The following is a 21,223-nucleotide window of genomic DNA, read 5'->3' on the forward strand; positions in this document are numbered from 1 at the left end:
TTAGATAAATTAATTCTTTGCATGTTGTTCACCAGGCCACTTAGTTTAGAACTGTGTATTTTTAAAAAGAATATTCTGTCTCACATTGTGAAGTTAGCAAACTGAGGTTTTGAGGGATAACAAAAGGAGTAATTTCTTTTTATAGTCACAGTGTTATTTCTGTTCTCTCTGTTTCTCCCTTTTAAAAATATATTTACACATTCCTTGCATCTCCTAGTTAGAACCTGGCTCACTTGATGAAACCCAGATTGCTACAATATTGAGGGAGATCCTCAAAGGACTCGATTACTTGCATTCAGAAAAGAAAATTCACAGAGATATTAAAGGTAAATTGTTTTTTAACTGTATTGAAAGAATATTAGAACAGCTCATGCAATAAAAGGGAACACCCTTACAGTGTCAAATTCCTTCAGATCTGCTATTTCCTCTTCTTTATTCCAGCTGCTAATGTATTGCTGTCTGAACAAGGAGAAGTAAAACTAGCAGATTTTGGAGTAGCAGGACAACTAACAGATACGCAGATAAAGAGGAACACCTTTGTGGGAACACCATTTTGGATGGCACCTGAAGTAATAAAGCAATCGGCGTATGATTCAAAGGTAAGGTATTTCAAGGTATTAGCCAAAATCCCATCCTTTTCTAACTTGAATTACATAGGTTGGTCTTCAGAATGTAGCTAATAGCTTTCTCTGTGTCTAGATGAGTGTGTGTTTAGATGATACCTAGCAGCTAAAAGCTGTTGGTGAGGAAAGATTTCCTAATTTGTATCCAAACTTTAAGTTTCCTAGTTTATTAAGCCAATCCAGATGGCAAGAAATAATACAGTATTGATGAGTACTTACACCTTTTATCCCACCCTGTTGATGAGTATTTTTGGCTATTTAAAAGTGGAAAAGAACAAATATGTACAAAATGGTAGTATTCTTCTACTTGTTGTTAGAAAAAAGTAGTCAGCAACACTGTTGAAGAATATGGATTTGGTGGGTGTGAAAGTGTTGTTTAAAAGTGCTGTTATTCATCTGTGGAAGAATGTGCTGCATAGGTCTATGCTATCCTGACCATGTTCTTTTAGATATGCCATACAGGGCAGGTTTACTGTTTAATATCCAATTTATCTGTACACAGGATTTTGATTTAGCAGAGTGGTCATCATCAGGTTTGGCTCCTGGGAATGATCATCAGTTGCACAAAGCATGATTGAGTCCTCACGTTTTGCAGACTATGTTTTAGTCTGCAATGCCACATGGACATAAAAAGGTCTTGGATACTTGATGAGTTCTCTAGAAAGCCACAGCTCACGTTTTGAATGAACTAGAGATATTTACATGCATCTGTGCACGTTCTGGCACTTAGAGAACAGATTAAATTGCACGTACAATAGTTGGCTGTGCAATAAAAACTTGAGAAGGCCTGTTTATTTTAGGATAGCCTTATGCATATGTGAGAACACAGACATCCGAAGCTAATCTCATTCTCCTTCCATAAGCTGGCCATTCCTGAGAGATTTTAAGCAGGACTGTCCTCTTCATATCATTGTCTCAGAGTGGTGCAAGCAAGTTCCATTACGTAGCTGCTGTGTTTCTGTTTTGTTCTTGGCCCTGTTGAATCCTCCTAGTTCCCAAGTGTAAGGGGATCCAATAAAAGCTTGGCAGTGCTCTGGTTTTTGGCAATAGTTCTTCCTGTTGTGATTCCTTTCTTCATCTGAAAGCAGGTTTTCTTACCTGCTTCAGTTTTCCCATATCTAGTTCTCTGTCCTTTATACTCGGTAACTTGTAATAGAAAAATAGATATTTAATTTTAAAATGGTTTTCTCTTGCACATAGCCTGTTTTCTTTGACTTATAAGAGCTTCAAAGTCAGACTGAATTTTTGTAATTAGAAGATGAGAGGCTCATGGCAGTACTGCAATAAATAGTAGTTACCAGTGACTTGCTGACTGTTATTTGAACTTGGAAGAAGAATTTTTATTCAAGATTTGAAACTGTAAAAATCATAACATGGTAAAACTTAGTGCTGATATAGTGCCATCACTTCTGAAGGTCATGCTTATCCCTCTCCATTTGGAGGACTGATTCGTGCTTGTTCTGGAGTTTCGTTGACGCAGTCAAGCGCATCCTAGAAACTTGGAGACACATGTGATTGCTACTTACTGTTTTGAGATCCTTTTTTATCTGTGAAAGGAGAGGATATGGTTCCAGAGGAATTTGGAGGAGTTTTCAACAGGAATGGGCTTCCAAAACCCATCTTGGACTTCAAAGAACTCAGTGTACAGCCATAGTTTGTGAACTTTTTCATTAGTTTTTGTGGAGGAAGGTCACTAGCAATAGAGAGTTATAAGAGGAAAAAAGGAAGTATTTATATACCTATGTATGTATATGAGTGGATATCTGTGCACTCATAGACATGTAAATTTGATGTTTATACTTATGTTATATACACATGCTCCACCTGTGAGTGAAAGTCTGGCAGAAGAAAATTTATCCATTTATATGGCTTTAACACTTTACTCTTAAGAAACTGAAATTCCAAATAAGTTGGAAATAATAATGCTCAGTAGTTAACATTAAGACTCATCTTCCCAGGTAACGTTTCTCTTTCATAACCAAGGAAAGCTTTCCTGCTAGAGGGAAGTTACTCGCAGTTAGACTTGAGGAGAACTTAGCTGACAATGCACTTATAAAGATAAATGAAACTCAGGGCTCATATGCTTATGTAATCCTTTGTGCTCAGTAACTGTTCTGTAACGTGCTAACAAAATGTCATTTCATAAATTCAGTGGTATGCTAATTGAGTCTAATTTTTTTTTTCATACTTACTTGTAAAATTAAGTAACTAAGCTCTTAACAGTAGAATACTGTCTGAACAAGGAAGGAGGAGATTGTTTTGAGTCAGGCCTTGTAGCTGTGATGGTGGAATGGATGTGTACATTGCAGCTATCAGCTCGTGGTCCTGTACGAGTTAGTCAAAGATAACTATGCATATCAATGGGGCAGACACAGGTGGATTTGGGGGATACTTAGTAAGGACAGCAGTGTTAAATGAAATCTCTACTGTTTACAACATAGCAAAGTTCCAAATGGTCTGTTTGGGAGTAAAACCAGTTCACATCAGATCTTTCTTCTTTTCCTGAGAATAAGTCTTTGTTCTGTTTTCACTTAAAAAGAAACAGAAAAAAACCAAAACGTAAAAATTTTTAATTGGTATTCTTTCACCTTTTTGATGGATTTATTCATCCATTCTCTTGACTTTTGGGTATGTGATTTCAGCTGAACACAGAGAATTATAATGAGTTACTTCACATTACTTCAGGCAGATTGCAATAGGATTTGTGTTGAGGGAGACAGCATTCACTGAAAAGAGTAACACATTTTGATGATGAAAACTTTCAGAGGCTAGTTGGACCAAAACTTGGGCTGAAAAAGTTGAATAATACTGTTCAAGACTGCATTTCTCTAGTCTGTGAATAAGAGTCATAATAAGATACTGTTAAACCCCAGGAAAGTTACATCCTAATGTATTAAATTCCTGATGGTTATACTAGCTAATGCATATTAAGAAAAAAATCTTGTGCATGTTATAATGTTTTCCTGTATGTAAATATTTGAAACTTGACCCATACTTACATAGTGTGCTTGACTATGATAGATAAAACTCTGCTTATTAGAACTGTTTTATGCTGTTTATTTTATGTGGTTAGCCACATAGAACCAATTTACTTATGAAATTATTTACAGTAAAGCTTAAAAATCTACCTTTACAAGTGTGTTGGTTTTGACTGGGGTAGAATTAATTTTCTTTACAGTAGTGGTATGGGGCTGTGTTTTGCATTTGTGCTCAACATAGTGTTGATATTGTCCTTTTATTTCAGTTGTTAAACTGTTTATAACCCAGAAGTTTTCTCACCTTCACCCTTCAAATTCTCTACCTCCCTTGCCCCCATCCAGTTGGGGGATAGTGTGAGCAAGCAGTTGTGTGGCCTGGGTTAAACTAGGATAGCAAGCCAACAGTGTTTCTTCCCTTTCTCCAACCTAATGTTAAAAGCATTGTTTCTTACAGGCAGATATTTGGTCATTAGGCATAACAGCCATAGAACTTGCAAAAGGAGAGCCACCTCATTCAGAATTACATCCAATGAAGGTTTTGTTCCTCATTCCTAAGAACAATCCACCAACGCTGGAAGGAAACTTCAGTAAATCCCTCAAAGAATTTGTTGAAGCCTGCTTAAACAAGGACCCAAGCTTTGTGAGTTTCATCTGTTTGTCAGTGTATAGTAGAGAACTGAACTTGACTGGTTTATATGAATTACATGAGTAAGTGCTTTTCATCTTTTCTAATACGGTGTGACATATGTGACATGTATTTTTTTTTTAGATACTGTATGTATTTAAAAGCTCATTTGTATCAAGACTGAAGTCTAGATTTCTTTGCGTTTTTATAATGAGTCACTTAACACTCTCAAATGCATTAAAAAAAACCTTCTCTTTTTTTTTTTTAAGAGACCTACTGCAAAAGAGCTCTTAAAACACAAATTCATTTTACGAAACTCAAAGAAAACTTCTTATCTGACTGACCTCATTGATAGGCACAAGAGATGGAAGTCTGAACAAAGCCACGATGACTCCAGTTCTGATGACTCAGATACGTAAGTTTGAGGAGTCTGTAAAATATCCTTTGTAAATACAGGAGCCAAGTAGTTATTTTTAGCACATACATTCCTGTGTTCTGTTATTTTTAGCTTTTCAGCTAGCAGCATTGGTAAACTAACAAAATCTTAATTTCAGTATTGCAAGGGATTTCATGCAAGTAACAGTCACTGAGAACAATTCTTCTGGCCCATAATCTGTACTACCTTCTCTTTTATATGAGGTCTAGGGTTATTCCTAGACATAAGGCCAGCTGTTGTGCAAGCAGAAGATTTCACACTGCAAAGCCAAGTAGCACTGTGCAAATGAAAATCAAGTGAAGAGGCTGCCACAATTTATTCACAAATGCATTAAATTGCTCATAATAAAGAAAACATGACTATTCTCTGAAATTCCAGGCTACATGCTAATGGCAAGCATCAGGCTGTTCTTTTCTTGGGTGACATTACAGCTTTATATTTGTTTACATTAATAATGGCTTCATGCCTTCCAGTGACCACAGTTTGAGCCCCAAACCAAGGCTAATTTGGAAGCTTAGTTACTAGTCCTAAAACTGTTTTTAGATCAGTTATTAACAGAACTTTGAGATTACAGTTCATTGTTCCTGTGGAATATCAGACCAACTTTGATAGCCCAGTATAGGAGAGTAGTGGATCTAGAATTGTTATTGAGGGCTTGTGAGACAATTTATCATTCTGTCTAAGCCCTCCTCTGCTTTCACAGCACTCCTTGCATTAGATGTGATAAAAGGGTGAGTTGATTTGGCATGCTGGAATACTAATTTTTCAAATCAATAAATATTTCTTCTGTTGGATCAAGTTGCTAGAGCTCATGTATATAAGGAAGGTAGACCCACCTCTTTCAGTGACAGACAGACATTCTATATGACTTCAAGCAGAAATCTTGGAGAATTTTCTTACACTGGTCGCGTGGTTTTTGACTTGGTAGGCTGCACTAAATACTTCTTATACAATGACCACCAAATGCCCTTTCAGTCAGTGGTTTTCTTGCAGATCATGCTTAATTCACAAATCAGAAAGAAATGAAATTAGGATATTTATAATAGTGAGATGAGAAATGTGTCATAGTGATTGATTAGTGTTAGCAAAAATATTTTTGTTCTTTTAACTTAGCAGGAGTTATAGAAAAAATTCCTGTGCCATCTACAAACAGTGAGGCAAAAGATTGATTGATGATAATGTAGTTTATTAAAGCCACTCTGTATCTGTATTTTTAAGCCAATTTCTTTTAAATGGAAAATTTGCCTTGCTAATGGACTGGGGATGAATGGTCTTCCACAAAGGTGTTCCAAGTTAGTGTCTTAGCTATTTTTCTAAGCAAAAAAAGTGAATTAGTTTTCTAATTCTAATCCCTGCACTCCTCTCCCCCCTCTTTCCTAATGATTTGAGGTACTCTGCTAAAGCCAGTTTTCAGATAGCAATGGAACACTTCATGTTATTTGTTAATGAAACTTGGGAAATTTACAGCCTCGCTTCCTTACATTTAATGAGTATCTTTGTTTAATTTTTTTTTAATTTACCTAAAAGATAAACTACATTACTTTTCATACTTGTCTTTATACTTAGTGACCTGCACAATAGAATCTGATCTTGGTCTTGACTGTAGTTTTTATGTTGAGCGTGTATATTGAATGAACATCAATAGGTAAGGTGTAGGTAATAAAATCTATATATTTCTTTTTTTCCCCTTCCCTTGAAGTGAAGCAGATGGTCAGGCTTCAGGTGGGAGTGATTCAGAGGAGTGGATATTTACAATAAGAGAAAAAGACCCCAAGAATCTAGAGAATGGAGCAGCCCAGCCTTTGGAGTTGCAAAGAAACAAGGTGCTCAAAGTATTGACTTCATAAAACAAGGAGATAATTCTTACTTTAATAATTTAGTGAGGTGATTTTTATTTTATGCCTTTAAAAGCATTTAAATCTTGAAACTTTCAAAACTTTTGCTAAAAATGTATGTGCTACACTTGCCTTTCACAAAACATTTTGAGTAAGTCTTGAAGTTTGGGTATTCTGTAAATGTGCCCTTTCTCTGTAGTTGACAAAATACGTACCTTAATATTTCTCTAGCTTGTGAAATATTACCACTGGAGGAAGACCAGGCAATATTGTATTTTTAAAATCTTCCTTCTGTATGGTAAATGAAAACTAGTTTTGGGGAAGACATTTTGGTCTTTCAGGGAGAAAGACTACGATGTAGCAAAGAATAGAATGTGCCTGGACAAATAGAATAATAATATTGTATCATATGGGAGGAACCTAGTAAATATCAGCATGTCTGTGAGTTAGTACATGCTAAGTAGGACTGTGGGTTTTCTTCCCCTTCTGATTTTGAGCTTGCATGTCTTTGAGGAGGTACAGCCTCAAATTTGAATTCAGCCTTTTGTATATATATATACATATATTGAAACAGATTTTTCATAAAGGGTAGCATGTTTGTCTTTAATTAGAATACAATGAGGATGCTTTTTTCCAGAAAAATAAGTTGGTCAGAATTTTGTTTTCTTTAAAGGAAAAGGATATCCCAAAGAGGCCCCTATCCCAGTGTCTGTCTACGGTTATATCCCCTTTATTTGCAGAGGTAAGTTATTGCTTTAAACCTTAACAATTGCAAGATTTATGTCTCTTAAAAAAATGAAAAATATAATGAATGACACGTAAGGTTACTACAACCCATTTTGAACTTGATGTGTTAAGTTTTAGCTCTGTCCTTTGCTTTCATGTGTGTCTGCTTTTGAGATCTGTGTTTACTTCTAACAGTAATTCATATGGATGGTAGTAACATCAACCATACTAACTTAAAGCAGTGAACATGAAAAAGGTGTGTAAGTGTTTGGATTACAGAATTTTATTTTTGACACTGCTTTATATATTCATCTATTACAAAATTTAAGTTCCAAGATATGGCTGTGGACCAGATCAGCAAGAACTTCTTTTGAATTTCAGTGTTGAAAACTGTATTTTGTTCCCTCTCTGAATTTTATATTTTATATTTTTCCCAAATACTTAAAAACAAATCTAAAAAAGAATGTATGAAGGGAAAGACAAATATATGAAGATGTGATTATGTTAAAAAGTTGATAAAATTCCTGCAGTGTTTGAATATCTTATTAATATATTTCTTCCTGGTTTTCTTCCAGTTGAAAGAAAAGAGTGAAGTGTGTGGTGGTAACACAGATTCCATAGAAGAACTGAGAAAGGCTATTTATTTAGCTGAAGAGGCTTGTCCAGGCATTGCAGATAACATGGTGTCACACCTTGTGCAGAGGCTTCAGAGGTAATGAAACTATTTCACTGTGGGTTTGATTCCACAAATATTTGACTTCTGTGAGACTGGAAGAATTAATTCTATTTCTAATAGAGAAGGAAACCACTTGTGCTTGCAGTTTATGCAATTACCTTTGATTACTAGAAAAAAATCGAATCATATCAGTAGTTCTAATTTCTAGCTTCAGGTGATAATACATATGCACATTGTTGGTGGGCATATTGTATGTCAAATGAGACTGGACAGCCTTTTCCCTTTGCAGTTCACATAAGGGACACACAGGCTTTCTTAGTGTTTGGGTGTATGTTGCAGAGAGTGCTCTGTGTCACTCTTAGTTTCTTTTACGCACTTGAATAAATTGACTGTTCAGTTGGTCTGTTTTTCTTTCAGTCACAGAGTCAGTGGTTTCTTGTTCATTCATTAGAGACAGTATGTATGGGCTTTTGGTGACACCTCCAAAACCAACATTTGGTCTTACTTCAGAAGGCCAAATTTCATATGAGATTTTCTATCTGCCTCAGTTAGGAATATATTCTTACCAAACACTCAATTTTCTGTTCTTTTAAATACGGGTATATGATGGGTATAAATTTCAGAATTGCTCCCTGAAGAGGCTTTAAATGCAGCCTTGAATCCAGGAGCCCATAACTGTCGTGAATCTTACACCATCCAGGTTGGATTGCTTGGTACTAGAAAAAACTCATTGCAATGATTAATCATGGACTACTGTGTTGAAAAAGATCATCCTGAGCAGCTGTCTCCTTTACACTGTCTATAACCAGACCTTGATACCACCTCTGAAGTTAAAGCAGAGGGTTACCAGGCTGACATTTTTTCATTCAGTAAAAAAAATGCCAAGAAATCTGCAAAGGAATCGTGTTTGTTGCTTGAAGCCCAATCAGCATCTCTAGTGCTGAAGTTACCCCTAATGGCAGATGTCCTGTCCTGTCTCAGTTGATCCTGGCAGACTTAAAAGAGTTGAGCTTCCATCTCAGTTTGTTTCCATCAGGGCTTTCAAAATTGAATTCAGTCTTTCATCAGCTCAATATTTCAGTGTCATATTTCTATCAGTCTGGTACAGGACCTTCCTGGAACCAGGAACCTCAAAGACTTGATGCTGCAATTGAAGCTGAAAATGACCATTTGGAGACAGTGCCCAGACATGGGCACTTTTGGGGATGCTGGGGATGATCTTACTTGTTCCTGTCCTGACAGCAACAGTCATTATCTTTGTCCTAAGAGAAGGATGTCAGAACCCTTTATATACCTATTTAGCATTTTGTTTTCCTTCTGTTATGCTTCCTTGGACTGTTACTGTTTTTCTTGTTTGTAATGTCTTAGAACAGTGGAGGCAGGCACTTCATTCTTTTTGAAGGAGATAAAGAATTATTCATAGAGAATAGTTGTTGATGGGTCACATCTGGGTGAACTGTCTCTTCTTTTCAGGGGTGATATTCAGCTAGTATTGGGATCGTGACTAGCACCCCTTCCAGCAAGGGAGCGAAAGAAATGAGTGGCATGATACCCTACTAAAAATGAGTTTGAACGATTCCATAGCTTAGTAGGTTTCCCTTGTGGATAAAGCTATTTTTGGAACTAGTCAAATTCTGAAAAGATAGTTCCTTCTTGTTTGAATGCTACAGGATTACACTGTGTTACATCAAGTCGTTCATTTTATCCACTTTAATAGCCTCTCAGTTTGCTGGCTAATTCCTGAAAATAGGTTTTCAACAACATTTCTTAATAACATTTTCATTCCCCTTATGATTAGTTAGATCTGGATTTTGCAAATTTGTCTGAATGAATTAATCGGGACCCTCAGGCTGCCCAGTAATTTGTGTGAATCCAGTTACCTTCTCCCTCCAGTTTTGTTCTTGGATGTTTGAAAAAGTTTACTGAAATTTTAATGTGATTAAAATGTGTGCTTCTTTCCTTGAATGACTTAAGAATCTGCTTAGATCAAGAAATTCAGGTTTCCTGTCCAAGTAATAGTTTGAAAAGATTATGATGTAAACTTGCGAAGTAGGAAAGTCTGAATCACTGAATGTTGCCCCACTGTACAGAGTTCTTACATCATTATATACTGCTCAATAACACACTTAAACACAGGTTGCTGCTGTTTGTTAGGAAAGCAGTGATACTCTAACAGGATGTATTTCACATGTTGTTCACCTCTATGGCTCTTTTTTTAAAGTGTGGTAGCAGTGGTCAGTGTCCTTATGCAAGGAAAAAGGCTGGAACTTCAGCAGCCTAAAATGGAATAACTTGTCATTGCTGCTTGTTGTAGAATGCCTTTCTGAAGGTCACAACAATAACTATTTATTTTCCTTTTCAGATATTCACTAGCTGGAGGAAGTTCTTCATCCTACTGACGTACTCTTCCTGACTTTTCTAAGACAACAGAGATCCCACAGTGTCTGCATTGAAGGCACGCACTCTAATGTTGTTCTGCCTTTCAGTCTCTGGAAAGTCCTTTGGTGGAAGGACATTCCTAAATGTGCAAGAGTGAAAATCAAGTATTTTTGATGGAGGCAGTCTTTTTCAGCTCCTTAAAGCTATAATTTTTTTAAATGATAATGCACATATTCCAGGGAGGTGTCCTTTTGTAAAATCTGAAATGTATATCTAGGTTTGTGATAGAGAAATTGAAGATATTGAGAAACCTCAGGTATCTTGCTTTAAGAATTCCATTGGGAGATGGAGCATGGTTGTTGGAATTGTGTACAGATATGTATATAATGTCTTTTTTAACGGAAAGCCTTTCAACGTGCATAAGGAATCACTGTGTACAAAATGGTAAAGTGCTTTTGTAGATAATGTTAGTGGGGTAAATATTTGACAGGCTATAACTGAGTATTGCCTTGCCTTTATTACATGTAAAGTTTGAATTATGTGATAAGTGAATCTTGGTTTGATTTTTGTATGTGAAGTATTTGCCATTGAAAGAGTTAATCCTGTACTATGGAATCTTCTATTCGTACCTCAGTACAGACATAATTTTATTCTGTTTCTCCAGTATTTCATCCGTTTTATCTATATTCTGAGCTTGGCTTTCTAATAATGGTTGTTTTAAATTTCATACACCTTGCCTCTTGAAGCTTTAAATTTAAATTATTTGTTTTCCTAACGAATGAGCTCTTTCATATTTTCGGTTTTAAATTGTGCCAATGCAAATTCTGAACCCTATCTATTGTTCAATTTTAGTAGCAGATATTTGTGAAGCTTGTGAAATTCAGATACAATCTTTTTTTCACCTGAACATGTTTGAATGCTCGCACAAATAAATCTTTATTCCCGTCATCTGTTCTGAAATATCTCATTAAGGTGTTGGCTCTGAGGCAGTGGCAAGTATTTCTTCATCATGTCCATTTTTATCATTAAAATTAATGTTTTGCAGCATAGAAGAAAAATTATCCACAGATGCAATATTCAGTCTCGCTGCCTCGATCTGTGCATCTCTTTACCAAAACTGACAGACATTGGACACAAAGGCTGCAAAACTGAGCCCAAGTGTTATATGCTAGTCCTTGTGCTAGCTTGCCTACCCAGAGAAAAGTTACTTCTCGAAAATTCTGAATTTTGAAATTTCCACTATTCCTGTAAAGGCTTTTAGATAGCTGACATCAGGCTTTGTAGATCTTGGAGACAGTAACATTAGTTCATTAGTTACATGAACAGTTGATTAGGTAGCTGCTATTTTTATTTTTTTTCCCCCACAGTATTACTGTGAGGTTTACCTTGGTTTCTTTCAGCAAGACTATATTCAGGTGCTTCTTATTCCAGTAGCTAAGAGAGCATTTTTGCCTTCTTTTTAATGAAGAATTTGACAATTTTATGCTTTGCATGACAGTGAGGACAGTGAGGCAACTTACATCTTTAATTCATTTTCTTTTTCCTTCCTTTTTTTTTTTCTTAATATAGATAGGAGCTTTGGAACAGAAGGATTAACATTTAAAAGTATTGGCATATCTATCTGCCTTGATACAAAAAGGCTCAGGTTTGCTAAACATTCTGGAAGCTGGTGAGGTCTCTTTGCAGGACTTCATATCTCCATGGTAGCCCTTAGTCTATGCATATTAATAGCCTTAATTTATTAATTTAAGAATTTAACAGTAAGAGGACACTGTCTTGCAAACAGAGCTAGGAAGCTTCTGCCCAGGTTGAAACAAGTTGAAAGAAATGGGTGAATGTGTGTTCATCTTTTGGCCACGCTCTTGGACACAGCACGTTTGCCAGCTAATGAGCTAATGGCTTTCCTTTATGACTAAGGGAATTTAAGGTAAATTGAACAGTGCATAAATTTGAGCTATGTTTTATAACTCCTCTTTGTTTAATATCTTTAATTATGTTGGTTTGTGTGCTCTTAAGTGTTAAGGATAGGCTCACCTTTGAGGAAACAAATTTAGCACTGCTATTGTGAAATGTGCATCTGAATATGGCACAGTGGGAAATTCACCTGTTGATGTCTCAATATTAGAACATTCAGCCCTTCAGTAGATCTGTGTGCCGTCACAGCACATGGAAATCAACAGGTGTGTTTGCACTGGAAATACAAATTGATCAACATAAGCTATTCCCTAGTCATCTGTTAATGTAAGGACTGGAAATTAAATTAAGCAAGCTTACTTGGAGATGGACAGAACTCTGAGACGTAGTGAGGAAGTTAAATTTATGGTTCTGGCTTGATTGTTAAGGGTTAAGAATTTCTCAATCAGCAAATTCTAAGGTACACTTTTTGAACACTCATTTGAAAAGTTATACATAGATGTTTTGAGTTATATTTTAGTTGTGTTCCAGGACTGTATGTTGAGGAAATACTTCTCTGAGTAGATGGTGGCAGAATTTGCTTGATGAATGTGTTGGAGCTTAAGATGAGTAAGACCTGCAGTGAGGGCAGCTGGCCAAAAGACTTGGGCATTTAGAAGAAGACAAGACCTCATTTATGGTAGAGATGTGTATTTTTATATGTAATATATAGATTATTTAAATATAGACTATCTTAAACTGAGATTCACTGAAAAAACAAATGTGCTGTATCTTGAATGTAGAAGTACAATCAATTGCTGTTGAAAAGTATTGGTGCTTTAAAAATCAGGTCTATATTAGTAACAGAAAAGAAGCTTCATTTGAAAGAAGCACCGCCTCGGTTTCTCAGAGAAAAAGAAGTATATTGATATTTTTGAGAGGTTGTTTCATCCTAAAAACATGTCTGTGTTACAATGTTGCACTGATGATTTTTCTGTGCAGGTAGTATTTCACGCAGTCTTGACTATACTAAATGACAAGCTATCTCTATTTATGCAAACATTTAAATTAGTAGAACTGCTTATTTGTCAGGGATTTAATGATTAGGCAGTAAATAAACTCACTGTTTAAAAACAATAAAATCAGTTATTTGAACTGAAGGCTTGCTTTTTTGTAAGTATCAGATGTGTCATCTATTTTTTTAACCTTATTTTCCTTGCAGTTGCACTTTGTAGTTGATGGCCAGTTTACTGAGGGATGACGGTATGATCACTAGTGCACAGAATGCTTTTGGTGTAATAATGAAGCAGTTCCTTCTCCAGGTGCCACGGTCCCTCTGCAGCTCCAAACATTCTGTGTGTGCCTGTGTGGGTACAGACAGATGAACCAATTATTACGGAACAGACTAAGTGGGGTGTTTTTGCCCCTGCTGTGCAGGAGGGGCAGGTGGAGGGGAAAGGTAGGGCTGGGGGCATTGGCACTTCACTGAAAAGCAGCTGGCACGGTGCGAGTTCACATCCTACTGTAGCCACCGTCACCCCTTCTTCTGCCTTTTAATGTGCTTTTAATGTACTTGTGCAATTTCTCGTTCAGCTCTCAGTACTTTATGTGACGTTCCGTATTAGTTTTTAAACAACGTGGTTTGTAGTAGTTTTACATTAACCTTACTTTGAAGGACATGCATTTTTGCCCTCAGAAAATGTCACCGTTGGAATATTATTTGGAGTGCTGATAAGCACAGGTGTAAATCAAGGATCAGGGCAATCACTAATCGTTTTTGTAAGCTGCTGGGGAGGAGCTTATGGTATTAGCACAAACCTGCTTGTTGTTTTTAACTGTGTTTTGCATATGTGCTAGGAACTGCACTGAGCACATGCCATAGACAAATTACATGTAATGGTTTCCTGCCACCATTAAAACATGATTACAGAGGGCAATGAAAGTGTATATCTTGTTTTCTGTAATGCTGCTGCCTGTTTATAGAAGTGTATTTAAATTTTACTTCTGTCACTCTACACCAACATAATAAACCTCCTCATAAACTACATGACCTAGAAATAAAGAAGGAAAAGTTTAATGAAATGTTGACACCTGAGTGGTCAGTAAAATGAGATTCGGGATCCCTTCCCAAGAGGGGGTGCTCTTGAGGTTTTCTAGTGCAGTTATTGCCCTTGTGTCAGTAATGGTAAGCAGAAAATTTATAAGTTGGTGTTCAGTTTTCAGTGGTAATCATCTCAGAATTTGTACCATTTACAGATGGCAACGCTTTAAAACCCCCTTTGTAGTCCCCATCCTGCCAGCCAAGTGAAACCAATGAAGTGCTCACATCAAATTGCAACCCCCCAGGGTTTAACCGGTAACTGATGACAAAGAGCTGCACACCTGTAATTATACTTCATTACTATTTTCAACTCCTAAAAACTGGATGTGTGGCACATGGCAAATTATTCCTTTTCCTCCCACCAACTTTTCTGTGCCCCTAGGGCAGAGAGGATGTCCATGTGCTCTAAACAACTGGAGTTGCCTGGATGTACATAATTGAGCTTGCTTTTGAGGGAGAAGATGATGTAATTGGTCCTGTCTAAAAAGACAGAATGGTCAAAGTTGGGGTTTTCAGGCCATGATTCTTTGTTTTGTTCTTGGCTGATGGAATGGTAGGCTATTACTCCTGATTTTTTTCTCTAAAACAAATTTTCCTACTCTTTTCTTTAGTCAGAGACTTACCAAGATTTCTGCAATCACAGCGTGTTTTCCTCTACCTGCCAGCTTGTCTTTCAGTCTGTCGTTTTTGGCTGCTTTCAGCTGAATTTACAAAGGCATTGAGGTGTCAACATTTTTTAATTAAAATTTTCTGAAAATAGGTAGGCTTGAGGTATATTAATAAATACATCTTAATGAAGGTTAAATTAGACAGCAGATAAATGGTGGAGATGCGTAGTCTTGTGGAAAAAAAAGTCCACAGGAGTCCAGGCTTTCCTGATCCCATTGTGTGTGGTGCAACCTCCAATGGCAGTAAAGTTTCTGTTTTGTTTTTGTTTGTTATTTGAAACTGGCACCTATTCATGGTGAATAATAACAACACCAAGAGTAAATCTCATGGAGTAATGTGTCTGAGGTTTTCCTGCTGCTGAGAGTGGCACATTTAGTCGGCTGTTGACCCAGCACTCACTGACCCTGCCTGTCTGCAGGCCCTGCTTGGCTAAACAGGCAGCAATATGATGTGAATCAGGGTTAAAAATAAGTGGTTGTATATTACAGCTTTCTATACACTGAGTTTTATTCACACACATGGACTTTGTCTGATAGCAAGATACAGCTGTCACAGTTGATTTTACTCTCTTACCATGATTTCCGTTTTGGGTTAACCTTGGGAATAAAGAACTGAAACAATGCTAACAAAGTTGACAGCAGTTCACATGGTTCCATTTAAAAAAAGGATGTAAAAAAATCACACTGGTAGGGAAGGAAAAAAATCTTACTTTAACCTTTTTTTCTATAGGGAAAAAATACAAAAAGGTGAAAACGAGGAATCAGGTGGATACTCTGGAGTTGAATCAACAGCCTAGCTTGGTCTCTGCTGTTATGATAAATAGCACTGTATCTTGAACTTTACCTTATTTTCCAAATTTACTTTTGTGTGAAAATGAAACATAGTGAGAAAAGGTATTTACCTTATATCTTTTGAAAGCTCAGAATAAACTTCTGCAGCAGATAGCAGTAATGAGGATTATCCAACAAGCCCCAGGGATCTAAACTAAAATTCAATTTTGGCTGAATTAAGGGCATGGCTCTCAATATAGTTTCCATTAAAAAAATAATCTTCTCACTGTTATAGATACCAATTCTAAAGAGCAGATGTAGGGCCCTGACTGGCTTGCAAGGTGTTGCAGATACTATTTTACAGCTCAGTAATAATTTTGGAGGGATCACATCTGCAGTCTTTTGCTTCATAGCAACATCACATGCTCTTGCTTCTTCAGCTTTGTTTTTCCAGATCCATAAGGCTGCAGCTTGGGTTATTGTTTATCTGTGACATGTTATTTCCTCTTTTCCTCATTACAGAGATTGTTGTTCACATTCCTGGTCAGTCCTGAAGCACCGTAGTTCCTGTACATTACTGAGGTGATTGAACTGACTTTGGCACTACAGAGCAGGGGCACAGGTTTGGAATGGACAAGGCAGTGGGGCCTGCAACTGGGAAAAAGGGTTTCAGATTTTTCTGCCTACTTTTTAAGTTTGTCCTTCAGCGTATCATAGCCAGAGGTGATGCTGTAGGGTAGGTATGATTATTGCATTGGTACTGAGAATCAGGGGCAATAGCTAAGGAAAAAAGCAACTGCAACAAATAACCTGCCCAGGGCGTTACCTGCAGCTGAAGGAAGTACAGTGAACTAGTTTTTTCCTTTGTTAGGATGCACTTGGATTTGGCCATGGGGACTGCTGCTTGTCCTAAGGGGTTAGGAGTCCATCCTCTTCTTGGATGGAGGTATGTGTGTAGCTTTGTTTGGAGTCGGGTAATACAAAGAAAGCTTTACTATCTCGAAACAGGAATATATACGATAGTATTGTGAGGTATTTTATTCCCTTTTGTTGTGAGCAAAGCTGTAACAAGTTGTTTTATACATTGCACACAGGTAAGCCATTAACAAAGCAAATAGCTAGATGAAGAAAAAGTAGGGGTAGAATTGCCCCTGCTTCGTTTCCCAGATCAACATTCAGGCCCCCTCTGCCTAGCACCATGTTTCCTCAAAGGCCCATAATGGTGATAGATGTGTTACCAGCACATCAAACTTCCAATAACGGAAGTTTTACATCACCCTCATGACAAAGTGTTTCTTAAGACAAAGGAAAAGCATCTAAGACTAGTAGACGTAGTGCTGCCAACCTTCTGAATGGGCCACCAGCTTATCCAAAATGCTGTGCTAGCTGCTGTCAGCCAGATATGTGAAATGGGTAGTTCTGCTGCAGGCTGTAGCAGTTGCTCTCTGCCTACTGAGCCCCAGGAGAGAGAGGGAGAGACTGAAATTCCAACAAGAAACTGAAAGTCAGGTTGGGATGTGTAGCAAGCAGGATGAAAACTTGAGGCTTCAGTAGTACCTTCAGCTTAGAGCAATTTAGTTACCGAAACGCTCTACAAATGAATCACAAATAGCTGTGGTTCTCGTAGCATACAGGTTTTCTTTCAAGTTCTTAAAACAAACAGCAGAATGTCACCACAGCCTTTAATTTCTTCTTGTACATACCATTCACAGTACATTAACAGCCCAAATAATATTGCACTGGATTATTTTAAAAATTTTTCATCTTGCAAGTAGTATTCACTTTTCAAAGCCAACAGATAACTTGGTCAACTCGCACCAAGAAAATGGTTAGATAAGAATCCTATACTTTATTTATACCACATGGATTTGTAACCCCAAAGGGAAATGAGAATGAGCTGTAAACTGTTTCTTTGTTAAAGATAGAAAATTAGTAAATCCTTGCTGATTAAATGTAGAAAGACTGGGAAAAAAACCATGAAATCTGAAAGTTATCTCATTCCTGTTAGACTGCTTGCTGTATACGTAATTATATTCTATACTGTGAAAGTCCATCTACATTTAGAAATCCAGCAGTCTAGAGATTAACATGGTAAAAAAAAATAATATATTTTTAAGAAAAGAGAAGAAATAAGTGTTTGCCTCAGAGGAGAAAGTTTTCAGATTTCAGTCATCTGGGGTTTTTTTAGGTGCAATCTTTGAGGCAACAAAATGTCTTTTGGCATTTGGCACTCTAATAAGGACAATATTTTAATACTGGCACAAGCTAAAAACAGCACAGAATGACAAAATACAAGACATGAAACGAACTGCAGCCACTGGGATGATGGTAAGCTAGTTTGAATATACAGAGAACTTAAACAGTTTTGCTGATGAATTGTGAAAGTTTCTGCAAAACCATATTTATTCTCCTCTTTTACCAAATCGCAAGTTTTCCTAAACATGGAGGGAGAAAAGTTTCAAATGTCCTCTAGAAAATCAGCAGCTGCTGGACAATCAACACGGCGGCTTGTTAAGCCATCAATAGGCATGAGGCTCTTTATGACTCAGAGCTCGGGTGCGTGAGGCAGAGCTGGTGGCACTTCGGATCACTTCCATCCATCTGTGAGGAGGCACGAGGAGGGACACAAACAAAAGAATGGTCAATTCCCAAGGGAAGATTTCTTGAAAGATATAGTCTGCGCTAATAGTTGTACAGTTTTATTTTCTGTGTCTACAGGAGCATCTTACTTGCTACTTCTATCTGAAATCAAGAGGATCCAAATGACTGCCACTACAGAAAGGAGGTTTAAAGAGAATAAGCAGCAGGTGTGGGATCCAAAACTCACAAGCTTAGTAGTGATTTTACTTGCTCTGCAGACACCAAACCTTTTTTCTTAACTCGAGAGTCAAAAAACGTACTTTAGCTGCAATATCTAATTCTTTTTCCTAGAACTGAGAAAGGGATTTTGTGTTTTCATTTATCACCTCTTTCCCACAATGTTTTATTTATAGCTTTAGACTGACATGGCTAAAAGTTAAAAATAAATTTCTTTGATGAGAATTTTGGGATTTTTGACGTTTTAGTGCTTCATATAAAAGACTTAAATTAGTTCCTAGTATGAACAACCGCAAACCACAAATTAGGAGGAGTAGTGGCTCTCCATGTATCTGAAGTTCAGTGGGAAGTGTAAAAATTACATGGTGAAGTGGCATAAATATGGAGTAGGAACAGCTGCTTCTGTGAAAAAATTGGAATTTTATTTAAGGTGTTGATTTTTCATGCTGTTGTGCTAGAGGGAGCAAAGCTATTCTGAAGAGCTCCTGAGAAGTACTGTAATCTGTTCACATACTTTGTGAAAGCCCCAGGTTAGATGGGGCTTTGAGCAACCTGGTCTAGTGAAAGGTATCCCTGCCCCTGGCAGGGGGTTTGGAACTAGATGATCTTTAAGGTCCCTTCCAACCAAAACCATTCTGACTTTATGAAGTGTGAGACCTAATGCTCCCCATACAGCCAGCTTGATCAATTTTGACTGGATAGTTTAAGGTTTTGCAGTGATTACTGTTACAGCTTCCACATCATCAAAACCAATCACTTGATTTTAGTGGTATCAGGTTTAAAATGTCTCTTATAATTTTGGCAGGTTCTTTCTCCTGTTGTGCTGAACTACTTGCCTGCATTACTGAACCAATTTATTAAACTTTACATCTATTAACGTTGTTCTGAAAAACACTCCTGGAACTGAACAAAAATTTCCTCTCACAGAAGACAAACTTACCTTTCAAACGTATATTCACTTTCAGCCCTGAAGTAGTACACGTGGGATTTGAAATGTAGCTTGAACACATAATCTTTGTGAATGTTTTCAGATTCAGAAGGAATAGTAAGTGAATATCCCAATAAAGGAAGGCTGGCTAAAGGATGATTGTCCTGAAAAGATATGATGGAAAGTGCTGTGAGATCAAATGCTCTTAATTAAAGAGAGCGCATAAGTAAATGGAGGGGAGATACGCTCTCATTTAAAGATCACTGTGTTTCCACGTGTGTGTGGAAAAACACCAGGCTTTTATACTTGCAATAAACTTAATTAATTATCTGCCATTGTTACAGACCATCATCAGGATGGTGCATGTTCATTGTTGGCATTGTTACTCCTTTAGAAGTCTGCTGGCCACCCAGCACCATTCATTGTTTCAGTCCTTTCACTGCATGGCATAGCATGGCCTGTTTGAACAAATTATTTCTTTATGCCTCTTACATGTAGAATATACTCCAATTCATAATTTTGAATCTCAGAATTCATAATCTCAGAATTTGTACAAGAGAAAAGTCTTATTTAAGCTTGCACCACAACTTCTGAGGAGTAGTGAGGTCTGCTGTACTTTTAAGGATGATCTGTACTGTGACTGTTGAAAGCTTCAGGAAAGAACTGACAAGAGAGCAGATTGAGAACAGGCCCTGCTCTGTGTTCCAGTGGCAGTGAAGGCTGTGTGTGTAGCTGTGACAAGTGCACCTGCTTCTCTCGCCCGCAGCATCTCTGACTGATGTCCACTTTTCTTTCTGCTCCCTCTTTGGAAAAAAACCCCCGAACATCTTCTCCAGGCACACACACTCATCCAGTCAGTTACCTGGTGCGATTTATAGAAGAACATGCAGAAGTTGGTGAACACCACCCAAAGCTTCTGCCACCCGTTGCTGTTTTTGAATTTTCTTAGGAGGTTTCCAGACAGCTGGTTCTGAAACATATCAAAATTAACCAAATAAAACAGTAGTATTTGCAGCTTAATTATTGTAAGAAAAATTATTTGACTTTATCTGGTTGTACGTGACCTTGTGGTACATGAAAATGTTTTGGTTGAATGGACATACTTTTCTGAATTTTATTGCTGCTAAGTAGTACTTTATGTAACTTTTTTTTTTGTTTGCAGCTGGGTACTTCCAAAGTCTCAAAGTTGCTACACTAATTATTTTCTCAATTGAGATGGCTTCAAGTAATTTATTACTAAACATAAGTCTCATTATCCTACTCTGTTCTTTTAGAATGATATTTAAAAAGAATGGAAACAGAAAGTCTGACATGAATTTGTGATGTAAAGGAAAATTGTGACATACTTGAGAGTTGCAGATAGAGATTGAGCTCTCAGTACCCAGGGAGTTCACACAGTAACTTTTCGAAGATTTCAAAAACAAGGACTGTTAACGTTATTCTTAGCTGGATTTTGGGTAGTTTAACAAAAAAGGAGGAGGAAGCCATAACAAAGTACATGTATTCAATGGCTGGTTGAAGAAACTGCTCTTCACATACTGAATATGTAAAGCGCAGTATCATTGCTCCCTGCAATTGAAAGGGAGTTCTCAGTGAATTATTAATGACTTCCCATTCCTTGTAGACTCCAAGGGCTCTCACCTAGATCAAAACAGCTGTTTACATCATTCTGTTTATATAATAACTTAATGTGTAAAGCTTAATAGTCAAAATCTGGAGGTCCTGGTGTACCTACTACAAATGAAGTATTCTTAAAAAGTTCTGTTG

General features: G+C 37.2%; 2 protein-coding genes across 15 annotated transcripts in view; one reads left to right on the forward strand and one right to left on the reverse strand.

Moving 5' to 3' along the window:
* The window catches only part of STK24 (serine/threonine kinase 24), a 56,288-nt gene extending 40,629 nt beyond the window's left edge, over positions 1-15,659 (forward strand). For all 5 annotated transcript variants that reach the window (XM_051780622.1, XM_051780625.1, XM_051780627.1 and 2 more), the window contains 8 exons: positions 218-326; positions 442-599; positions 4,056-4,241; positions 4,496-4,641; positions 6,362-6,485; positions 7,171-7,239; positions 7,799-7,935; positions 10,262-15,659. In XM_051780622.1, the coding sequence (XP_051636582.1) occupies positions 218-326; positions 442-599; positions 4,056-4,241; positions 4,496-4,641; positions 6,362-6,485; positions 7,171-7,239; positions 7,799-7,935; positions 10,262-10,298 (966 nt within the window). In that variant the 3' untranslated portion in view covers positions 10,299-15,659. The remainder of the gene's footprint in view (positions 1-217; positions 327-441; positions 600-4,055; positions 4,242-4,495; positions 4,642-6,361; positions 6,486-7,170; positions 7,240-7,798; positions 7,936-10,261) is intronic.
* A 1,067-nt stretch (positions 15,660-16,726) lies between these two features.
* The window catches only part of FARP1 (FERM, ARH/RhoGEF and pleckstrin domain protein 1), a 205,996-nt gene continuing 201,499 nt past the window's right edge, over positions 16,727-21,223 (reverse strand). For 8 of the 10 annotated variants that reach the window (XM_051780599.1, XM_051780597.1, XM_051780596.1 and 5 more), the window contains exons 25-27: positions 20,319-20,426; positions 19,469-19,620; positions 16,727-18,312 (exon numbers count right to left, since the gene is read on the reverse strand). In XM_051780599.1, coding sequence (XP_051636559.1) covers positions 18,231-18,312; positions 19,469-19,620; positions 20,319-20,426 — 342 coding nt within the window. In that variant the 3' untranslated portion in view covers positions 16,727-18,230. Of the gene's footprint in view, positions 18,313-19,468; positions 19,621-20,318; positions 20,427-21,223 lie in introns of those variants that run through there. The other 2 variants (XR_007903382.1, XR_007903381.1) reach the window with 1 other exon arrangement.

The sequence above is a fragment of the Manacus candei genome, unplaced genomic scaffold, assembly GCF_025592945.1.
Source record: "Manacus candei isolate 608988 ecotype Guabito, Panama unplaced genomic scaffold, ASM2559294v1 h1tg000014l, whole genome shotgun sequence".
Lineage (NCBI taxonomy): Eukaryota > Metazoa > Chordata > Aves > Passeriformes > Pipridae > Manacus > Manacus candei.